This window comes from Chlorocebus sabaeus, chromosome 22, assembly GCF_047675955.1.
Source record: "Chlorocebus sabaeus isolate Y175 chromosome 22, mChlSab1.0.hap1, whole genome shotgun sequence".
NCBI lineage: Eukaryota > Metazoa > Chordata > Mammalia > Primates > Cercopithecidae > Chlorocebus > Chlorocebus sabaeus.
This window is the reverse complement of record NC_132925.1, coordinates 21,311,303-21,322,235: the sequence shown is the minus strand read 5'-3', so window position 1 is coordinate 21,322,235 and position 10,933 is coordinate 21,311,303. Positions and strand designations below refer to the sequence as shown.

The 10,933-nt window shown below is 38.3% G+C and overlaps 1 protein-coding gene across 7 annotated transcripts in view; it reads left to right on the top strand.

Annotated features, from left to right (window-relative positions):
- SENP7 (SUMO specific peptidase 7) overlaps nucleotides 1-10,933 on the top strand; it is a 192,239-nt gene that overhangs the window by 101,275 nt on the left and 80,031 nt on the right. For 5 of the 7 annotated variants that reach the window (XM_007985973.3, XM_007985977.3, XM_007985975.3 and 2 more), the window contains one exon: nucleotides 9,319-9,513. The exons of the other annotated variants lie outside the window; for them this stretch is intronic. In XM_007985973.3, the coding sequence (XP_007984164.3) occupies nucleotides 9,319-9,513 (195 nt within the window). The remainder of the gene's footprint in view (nucleotides 1-9,318; nucleotides 9,514-10,933) is intronic. 7 annotated transcript variants of the gene reach the window in all.

Genomic DNA, 10,933 nt, shown 5'->3' with positions numbered 1-10,933 from the left:
TGTTGAATGCTTTTTCTGCATCTATCGAGGTGATCATGGGATTTTGTTTTTAATTCTGTTTATGTGGTGTGTCGCATTTATTGACTTGCATGTGTTAAACCATCCCCGCATTCCTAATATTAAACCTGTTATCATGGTGGATTATCTTTTTGACATGTTGTTGGATTCAGACAGCTCATATTTTGTTAAGGACTTTTGCGTCTGTGTTCATCAGGGGTGTTGGTCTGTAGTTTTCTTTTTTTAATGTCCTTTCTTGATTTTGGTATGAAGGTGATACTGTCTTCATGGAATGATTTAGGGAAGGTTTCCTCTTTCTCTATCTTGTGGAATAGTGTCAGTAAGATTGGTACCAATTCTTTGAATGTCTGGTAGAATTCTGCTGTGAATCTGTCTGGTCCTGGAATTTTTTTTGTTGTTGGTAATGTTTAAATTACCATTTCAGTTCTCGCTGCTTGTTATTGGTCTGTTCAGGGTACCTAATTCTTCTTATTTTAAGCTAGGAGGGTTCTATCTTTCCAGGAATTTATTCTTCTAGGTTTTCTAGTTTATGAGTATAAAGGTGTTTATAGTAGCCTTGAATGATCTTTTGTATTTCTGTGTTGTCAGTAATATCTCTCGTTTTGTTTCTTATTGAGCTTATTTGGATTTTCTCTCTTCTTTTCTTGGTTAATATTGCTAATGGTCTATCAATTTTATTTCTCTTTTCAAAAAACCAGCTTTTTGTTTTATTTATCTTTTATATATTTTTGGTTTTAATTTCATTTAGTTCTGCTCTGCTCTTGGTTATTTCTTTTGTTCTGCTGGGTTTGGGTTTGATTTGTTCTTGTTTCTCTAGTTCTTTGAGGTTTGACCTTATATTGCCTGTTTGTCCTCTTTCAGACTTTCTGATGTAGGCATTTAAGGCTATGAACTTCCCTCTTAGCATCGCCTTTGCTGTGTCCCAGAGATTTTGATAGGTTGAACTGAACAACACTATTGTTGTTCAGTTGGAAAAGTTTTTAAATTTCCATCTTGATTTCGTTTTTGACCCAGTGATCACCAGGAGCAGGTTATTTAATTTTCATGTGTTTGCATGGTTTCGAAGGTTCTTTTTGGAGTTGATTTCCAGTTTTATTCCACTGTGGTCTGAGAGAGTGCTTGGTATAATTTCAGTTTTCTCAAATTTATAGAGGCTTGTTTTGTGGCCTATCATATGGTCTGTCTATCTTGGAGAAAGTTCCATATGCTGTTGAATAGAATGTATATTGTGCGGTTGTTGGATGGAATGTTCTGCTAAGTCCATTTTTTCTGGGGTATAGTTTAAATCCAGTTTCTTTGTTGACTTTCTGTCTTGATGACCTGTCTAGTGCTGTGAGTGGAGTATTGAAGTCCCCCACTATTATTGTGTTGCTGTCTATCTCATTTCTTAGGTCTATTAGTAGTTGTTTTATAAATTTGGGAGCTCCAGTGTTAGATGCATATATGTTTATATTTTCCTGTTGGACTAGTCCTTTTATCCTTATATAATGTCTCTCTTTGTCTTTTCTAACTGCTGTTTCTTTAAAGTTTGTTTTGTCTGATATAAGAATAGCTACTCCTGCTGGCCTTTGCTGTCCATTTCCCTGAAATATCTTTTCCACCCCTTTACCTTAAGTTTGTGCAAGTCCTTATGTGTTAGGTGAGTGTCTTGAAGGCAGCAGATAGTGGCTGGTGAATTCTTAATCATTCTGCAATTCTGTATCTTTTAAGTGGAGCATTTAGGCCATTTACATTCAATGTTAGTATTGAGATGTGAGGTACTATTCCATTTATTGTGCTATTTGTTGCCTGTATACCTTGTTTTTTGTTTTTGTTTTTTAAATTGTATTTGTATTTTATAGGTCCTGTGAGATTTATGTTTTAAAGAGGTTCTGTTTTGATGTGTTTCCAGGATTTATTTTAAGGTTTAGAGCTCCTTTTAGCAGTTCTTGTAGTGCTTGGTAGTGGTGAGTTCTTTTAGCATTTGTTTGTCTGAGAAAGACTGTATCTTTCCTTTGTATATGAAGCTTAGTTTCTCTTGATACAAAATTCTTGACTGATAATTGTTTTGTTTGAGGAGGGTGAAGATAGGGCTCCAGTCCCTTCTAGCTTGTAGGGTTTTTGCTGAGAAATCTGCTGTTAATCTGAGAGTTTTTCTTTATAGGTTACCTGGTGCTTTTGTCTCACAGCTCTTAAGATTCTTTCCTTCATGTTACCTTTAGATAACCTGATGACATTGTGACTAGGTGATGATCTTTTTGTGATGAATTTTCCAGATGTTCTTTGAGTTTCTTGTATTTGGATGTTTAGGTCTCCAGCATGGCCGGGGAAGCTTTCCTCAGTTATTCCCCAAAATATGTTTTCCAAACTTTTAGATTTCTCTTTTTCCTCAGGAACACCTATTATTCTTAGATTTGGTCATTTAACATAATCCCAGACTTCTTGGAGACTTTGTTCTTATTTTTTTATTCTTTTTTCTTTGTCTTTGTTGGATTGGGTTAATTTGAAGACCTGTTTTCAAGCTCTGAATTTCTTTCTTCCACTTGTTCAATTCTATTGCTGAGACTTTCCAGAGCATTTTGCATTTCTATAAGTGTGTCCATTGTTTCCTGAAGTTTGAATTGTTTTTTATTAATGCTATTTCCCCGAATATTTCTCCCTTCACTCTTGTATCATTTTTTGGACTTCCTTACATTGGGCTTCACCTTTCTTTGGTGCCTCCCTGATTAGCTTAATAACTAACTTCCTGAATTCTTTTTCAGGTAAATCAGGGTTTTCTTCTTGGTTTGGGTCCATAGCTGGTGAGCTAGTATGATTTTTTGGAGGTGTTAAAGAACCTCATTTTGTCATATTACCAGAGTTGGTTTTCTGGTTCCTTGTCATTTGAGTAGGCTCTGTCAGAGGGAAGGTCTAGGGCTGAAGGCTGTTGTTCAGATTCCTTTGTCTCATAGGGTGTTCCCTTGATATAGCACTCTCCCCCTTTTCCTATGGATGTGGCTTCCTGAGAGCAGAGCTATAGTGATTGTTGTCTTTCTTCTGGATGTAGCCACCCAGCTATTCTCCCAGGCTCTGGGCTGGTACCGTTGGTTGTCTGCACAGAGTCTTGTGACCTGAACCATCTATGGGCTTCTCAGCCATGGATACCAGCACAGTATTTGGGGTGTCTGGGTCCTGCTGGTGCACTCTGCTTCCGTCGTAAGGTGTATGGGCCCTCTCAGGCTTCCTGATTTATTCCTGCAGTTGTTCTGGAGCAAAAATTCACGATGCGAGCTTCCACATGCTGCCCTGTCTGTCCGAGTCAGAGCTGCAATCTAGTCTGCCTCCCATCCACCATTATCCCCTTTTGTTCCCAGTTCTGGAGGCAAGAAATCCAATCAAGGTGTTTTAAGGGCTGTGAGAGAAGGGCGTGTGCCAGGCCTCTCTCTTTGACTTGTAGATGTCTGTCTTCTCCCTGTGTCTCTTCACATTTGTTTTCTCACTGTGCGTCTCATTGTGGTTTTTATTTGTATTTCTGTAATGATCAGTGATGTTGTGCTTTTAAAATATGATTATTGTCTGCATGTGTCTTCTTTGGAAAGGTGTCTGTTCATGTCCTTTGCCCACATTATAATGGGGTTGTTTGCTTTTTTTCATGTTAATTTGTTTAAGTTCCTTGTAAACTCTGGAAATTAGACATTTGTTAGATAGATGGATTGCAAAAACTTTCTCCCATTCTGTAGGGTGTCTGTTCACTCTAATGATAGTTTCTTTTGCTGTGCAGAAGCTGTTTAGTTTAATTAGATCCCATTTGTCAATTTTTGCTTTTGTTGCAATTGCTTTTGGCATTTTTGTCATGAAATCTTTGCCTGTGCCTGCCTATGTCCTGAATGGTATTGCCTAGATTTTCTTCTAGGTTTTTTATAGTTTTAGGTTTTACATTTAAGTCTTTAATCCATTTTGAGCTAATTTTTATATATAGTGTAACAATCGGGTTCAATTTCAATTTTTTGCACATGGCTGGTGGTTTTCCCAGCACCATTATTAAATATGGAACCCTTTGTCCATTGCTTGTTTTTGTCAGGTTTGTCAAAGATCACAGAATTATAGGTGTGCAGTCTTATTTCTGGGCTCTTTATTCTTTTCCTTTAGTCTGTGTGTTTATTTTTGTACCAGTACCACGGTGTTTTGGTTACTATAGCCCTATACTATGGTTTGAAGGGAGATAAGGTGATTCTTGCAGTTTTTTTCTTTTTGCTTAGTATTGTCTTGGTTATACGGGGTTCTTTTTCATTCCATATGAATTTTAAAGTAGTTTTTTCTAATTCTATGAAGAGTGTCATTGGTAGTATGATAAGAATAGCATTGAATCTGTAAATTGCTTTGGGAAGTATGGCCATTTTAATATTGGTACTTTCTATCGATTAGCCTGGGATGTTTTTCCATTTGTGTCTTCTCTGATTTTTTTAAGTAATGTTTTATAGTTCTTATAGAGATCTTTCACCTCCCCGGTTAACTGTATTCACAGGTATATTATTCTTTTTGTGGCTGTTATGAATGAGATTGCCTTTGTGATTTGGCTTTCCACTTGGCTGTTGTTGGCATATAGGAATGCTAGCGATTTTTGTACATTGATTTTTTTATCCTGAAACCTTCCTCAAGTTGTTTTATCAGCTGAAGGAGCTTTTCTGCTGAGACTATCGGGTTTTCTAGATAGTTGTTGCAGCACTTTTTATTCTGATTATGGTATAAATGGATATTTTCAGGAGTTTTCTGAAGTATCTATTGGCAATCTCAGTTATCTGGAATCCTTTGGCAAATTAGTATTGAGGATGTAGTATAATGGAATAGAACAGACAAAACACCCCAAAAGATAATAGGCCCAGGTTCTTCCACTAGGAAAGCGACTTATAACTGGGCAGCTTATTTCACTTTTCTGAGCTTTGGGTTCTTCATGTTTACAATAAAGAGAGGACTAATTTATTTTAAAGTTCTCTAAGGATCTAAAATGTTATACTGTCTGGAACATAATGAAAAGAACGTAGTGTCTTTATGTAGGCAAAAAATAGTTGTGAAATGTTTAATTAGGGGATGTGCATTTTTTTTTTACTCACAGTGCCATTGCACACTTAACAGACTACACTCTAGTGTAAACATAGTTATATATTCACTAGGAGGCCACAAAATTCATGTGACATGTTTTATTTTGATACTTACTTTATGGCGGGGGTCTGGAACTTAACCGGCTCTGTCTCCAAGTATATGCCTATACTTTTGTTTAAGCGAAAATGTGAACTTCACTGTACTTTGTTACCTTTGTTGTTTTATGCAGAGGCATCTAGAATGATGAATCCTTTCCGGAAGATTTTCAGTTTACTTTTCCCAGACCCATCAGAGGATATCACTGTTTGTGGTAGCTATATGAAATGTATTTCTTAAATTGTAAGACTTGAAACTTGAAATTACTTCTTGATCCTTGGGCTGTAGAATGGATGTTTTATTAGCAGGCGTGAAAACAACATGAATTTTCTTGTACTTCCCTATCAGAGCTTTTGGGTGACTAGGTGCATTGTCAACGAGCTGTAATATTTTGAAAGGAATTTTATTTATTTTTTTTCTGAGTGGCAGTTCTCAAAGGTGGGTTAAGTGATTTCAGTGATCCACGCTGTAAACAGATGTACTGTCATCCAGTCATCCAGACATTGTAGTTCCATTTTCAGAGCATGGGCAGAGAAGATGTAGCTTTTTTTTTTTTTTTCTGAGACGGGGTCTTGCTCTGTCACCCAGGCTGGAATGCAGTGGCATGATCTCACTGCAACCTCTGCCTCCCAGGTTCAAGCGATTCTCCTGCCTCACCCTCTGAAGTAGCTGGGACTACAGCTGTATACCACCATGCCTGGCTAATTTTTTTTTTTTTTTTTTTAGTAGAGATGGGGTTTTGCCATGTTGGCCAGGCTGGTCTTGAACTCCTGACCTCAAGTTATCCGCTGGCCCCTGCCACCCAAAGTGCTGGGATTGCAGGCATGAGCCACCATGCTCGGCCCAATTCCAATTTAGCATAATTCTTAAGGGCCATTGGATCTTTTGCATGGTAATTGAGCACTGGCTTCACAGATAAGATACCAGCTTCATTAGCCCCTAACAAGAGAGTCAGCCTATCTTTCGAACTTATGCATTGACTTTTCCTTTCTAGGGTTGGAATTCCTAGATGTCAGTTTATTCCAATAGAAGTCTCTTTCATCTACATTGAAAATCTGTTGTTTATTGTAGCCACGTTCATCAGTTATCCTAGCTAGATCTTCTGGATAACTTGCTGCAGCTTCTCTATTGGTACCTGCTGCTTCACCTTGCACTTTCATGTTATGGAGATAGATTTTTTTTTTTTTTTTTTTTTTTTTTTTTTTTTTAAGGCAGGGTCTCATTCTGTTGCCCAGCATGACTCATTTCAGCTTTGACCTCCCAGCTGGCACCATCATGGCTCACTACAACCTTGACCTCCCAAGCTAAAGTGATCCTCTTACCTCAGTCTCCCAAGTAGCTGAGTCTACAGGTGCATGCCACCATACTCAGTTAATATTTTCTATTTTTTTGTAGAGACAGGGTCTTACTATGTTGTCCAGACTGAGACAACTTCTTTTCTTAAAGCTTGTAAACCAACTTTTCTTCTGCAGCTTCCTAACCTCTCTGTCTCATAGGATTGAAGAGAGTATTTTGCTCTGAATTAGACTTTGACTTAAGGGAATGTTGTGGCTGATTTGATCTTGTATTCAGACTACTATAACTTTCTCCATATCATCAGTAAGACTGTTTTGCTTTCTTACTATTTGTGTGTTCATAGGAGTAGCAATTTTTTTTTCTTTTTTGAGATGGAGTGTCACTCTGTTGCCCAGGCTGCAATGCAGTGGCAGTATCTTGGCTCACTGCAACTTCAGCCTCCTGGGTTCAAGTGATTCTTCTGCCTCAGCCTCCCGAGTAGCTGGGATTGCAGGTGCCTGCCACCACACCTGGCTAATTTTTGTATTTTTAGTAAAGATGGGGTTTCACCATGTTGGCCAGGCTGGTCTCAAACTCCTGACCTCAAGTGATCCACCTGCCTCAGCTTCCCTAAGTGCCAGGATTACAGGTGTGAGCCACTGCACCTGGACAGGAGTAGCACTTTTAAATTTGTTCAAGAACTATTCTTTTGCATTCACAACTTGACTCTTTGCAACAAGCAGTCTTGCTTTCAGCCTGTCTCAGCTTTCAACATGCTTTCCACACTAAGTTTAGTAAGCTTTAGTTCTTTTTTTTTTTTAAGACAAGGACTTGCTCTCTTTCCCAGGCAAGCAGAGGTGGCGCAATCCTAGCTCTCTGTAGCCTTGAACTCCTGGGGTCAAGTGATGCTCCACTCTCAGCTTTCCAAGTAGCTTGGACTACAGGCATGTACTGCCATGGCTGGATGACTCGTTAATTATGTTTTGTAGAGATGGAGTCTTGCCATGTTGCCTAGGCTGGCCTCAGTCTCCTGACCTCAAGTGATTGTCCCACCTTGACCTCCCAAAGTGCTGGGATTGCAGGTGTGAGCCACCACACCTGGCCATTTCTAGCTTTTGATTTGAAGTGAGAGACTTGTGACTCTTCCTTTCACGTGAATACTTAGAGGCCATGGTAGCGCTATTAATTGGCATAATTTCAATATTGCTGTATTTCAGGGGATAGGGAGGAGGCCTGAGGAGAGAGAGAGAGATAGGGGAATGGTTGGTAGGTGAAGCAGTCGGAACACACACAACGTTTGTTAATTAAGTTCAATGTCTTATGTGTGCGTGGTTTGTGGTGCTTCAAAGCAATTACAGTTGTGCCATCAAAGATCACTGATTACAGATCATCATAATAGATAAAATAATAATGAAAATATTGAAATATTTTGAGAATTACAAACATGTGACACAGAGACACAAAGTGAGCACATGGTGTTGGAAAAATCATGCTGATAGATGTGTTCTACTCAAGGTTGCCACAAACCTTGCATTTGTAAAAAAAACACAGTATCTGTGAGGTGCAGTAAAGTGAAGCACAGTAAAATGAGGTATGCTTGTACTCTAGCCCTTTCTATGTATTGTTTCTTACAAACAAAATATAAGTAAAGTATTGCTAGTGGCATATCGATAACAGTCAACCGGGCATCTAATAAAGAGGAGTTAGGAAAACTTTAAAAGTACATAAAAAGAACTTTAAAAAGTCACAACAATATGGCTTGGGCCAGTGAATATTGAAGGCATTATTGTAGTGTGGCAAAGTAATGTTCACAATAATGGCTGGCCAGCAAAGTAAAGGTTGCACTAATTTTATACCAAATGTACTTCTTTATATATCAAATATACATCTTCTGTTTAAGAAGATGTCAGGCTTATATAGTGCATTTGATATAAAACTCACCAATTTAAGGTCTGGAGACTTAAAAATACACTCCAGGCTAGATGCAGTGGCTCACACTTGTAATCTCAGAATTTTGGGAGGCTGAAGTGGGAGGATTGCTTGAGCCCAGGAGTTTGAAACCAGCCTGGGCAACATAACGAGACATTGTCACCACAGAAAATAAAAAAGTTAGCTGGGCGTGGTGGCTTGTGCTTATAGTCCGAGCTACTTAAGAGGCTGAGGTGGGAGGATTACTCGAGCCGGGAGGTGGAGGCTGCAGTGAGCTATGATTGTGTAACTACATTCCAGTCTGGGCAACAGAGTGAGATCCTGTCTCAAAAAAGGAAAACCAACTAAACAAAAACTTTAATTTTCTAAACATTTAAATGTATTGATTCTTTTCCTGATGCTATTATATATTAGCATATATGTTATCACCATTATATGTGCTGTTCCAGTTATGGAATCTTTCATTACCAGAGATGCAGTCTGAATGATGTCTTGTTGGATTTATCATTTGTCATTTCCCAATTGCAAGTGTGTAAATTACTTATCAAACACCTTTCTGTTAAATGAGAAGAACAAAGATTTCTTGATTTGTAGTAAGCTGTGTTTTTAATAATTTCTGGAAAAGGAAAGAAAGCATTTTTTAGAGAAGAATTTGTTAAAATTTTAAGCCCCTCAACGGCATCCATTAGTATAATTAAAGACATTGTAGTGACAGGCTAATCTATGCTGTAAGTGATAAGAAATAAGTGCTTCTAGAAACAAAAAGATTGTGTTTTTCTAAATTTTTAAGTATTTATGGGTTAATTTCTAGGGTGGTATAGTTCGAACAGCTTTCTTGTGCTAAGATGGCAATGATTGAAAATTCAACTTCCTGGAATACATTTTTTTTTTTAAATTGAAAACTTCTCAGTACAGTACAGTGTTTGTTATTCTATGTGACAGGATACCCAGAGTTATATTGACGAATGTCCTGGGAACGGAGTTAGGAAGAAAATACATAAGGACCCCACCTGTAACCGAGGGAAGTTTGAGTGATACAGACAACTTGCAATCAGAGCAACTTTCTTCATCATCTGATGGCAGCCTAGAATCTTATCAAAGTCTAAACCCTCACAAGAGCTGTTATTTATCTGAAAGGTATGTTTAGTGATAACTTTACTCAAAATAATTATATTTATTTTGATGTATCCTTCCCTGTTCTTTTTCACAGACACATTATTGCTAAATGTGAGGTAAATGTGCTCTGATAGTTGGTATTATTTTTCTCCCCTGGTGGTTGGAATGACATAGGAACCAACAGTCCATGGCTAATAATGTGTTTCAGAAGCACTGGTCACCATACTTGTGTTTTGGAAAAATGAATACAGACACTTAATGAAAATCTGGTAACTTATTTCAGTATCCCAGTTTGTCTGGTATAATTGAAATCCATTCCTGTGACATTAGTGTATTCCCCTCTCTTTTTCTGTTCTATTTGTCCATCTATCCATCCATCCATTCAGTCTTGTCTGTTATTTATTTAACTTTTTAAATTTTTTTGAGGTGGAGTTCTCGTTCTGTCACCCAGGCTGGAGTGCAGTGGCGCGATCTCGGCTCACTGCAACCTCTGCCTCCCGAGTTCAAGCGATTCTCCTACCTCAGCCTCCCAGGTAGCTGGGATGATAGGCACGTGCCACCATGCCCAGCTAATTTTTTTTTTTTTTTTTTTTGAGAGGGAGTCTCGCGCTGTCGCCCAGACTGGAGTGCAGTGGCCGGATCTCAGCTCACTGCAAGCTCCGCCTCCCGGGTTTACGCCATTCTCCCGCCTCAGCCTCCAGAGTAGCTGGGACTACAGGCGCCGCCACCTCGCCCGGCTAGTTTTTTGTATTTTTTAGTAGAGACGGGGTTTCACTGTGTTAGCCAGGATGGTCTCGATCTCCTGACCTCGCCATCTGCCTGCTTGGGGCTCCCAAAGTGCTGGGATTACAGGCATGAGCCACTATGCCCGGCCTTGTCTGTTATTTTTATATTCAGACTCTAGAATTTTAACTAGTACTTAGTGCTCAGTAAATATTTTTTGAATGAATGACTGAACACATTCCTTAAAAAATGGCCTGAGATTTTCCATTAACAAATGGAAAAGCTGAATTCCATTGACAAACGTAGCTTGTTGTGCCAATAAGAGAAATGCAGATCTTAAGTTGCCTTTGTTTTAAGCTCTAGTAGAGGATTGTGTGTGGACTGGAAATAAGAAAACATCTGTGGCACAAAGCTAGGGATGGCCGGTTAGTAAATTCTGTTAGATTTATAAACTTCCATTTGCCACAAGCTTCTGAAGCTTCTCTTTTTATTTTCTGTGTTCAGCCTGTAGGATACTTTTTATATAAATGAAAAGTAGATTATCTTAATTTTTTCCCCCCGAACTATCCAAAGCTAACTTCTGGTTTGTATTTCTATTGTAAATCTAATTACATTAAATAGTACTTATAGTTGCCTTTTTAAAGATCTGCAACAAATTTTATTATTTTAAACTCTTTATTTTCTATGAATTATTGAATTTTTCTTCTTTTGGAAAATA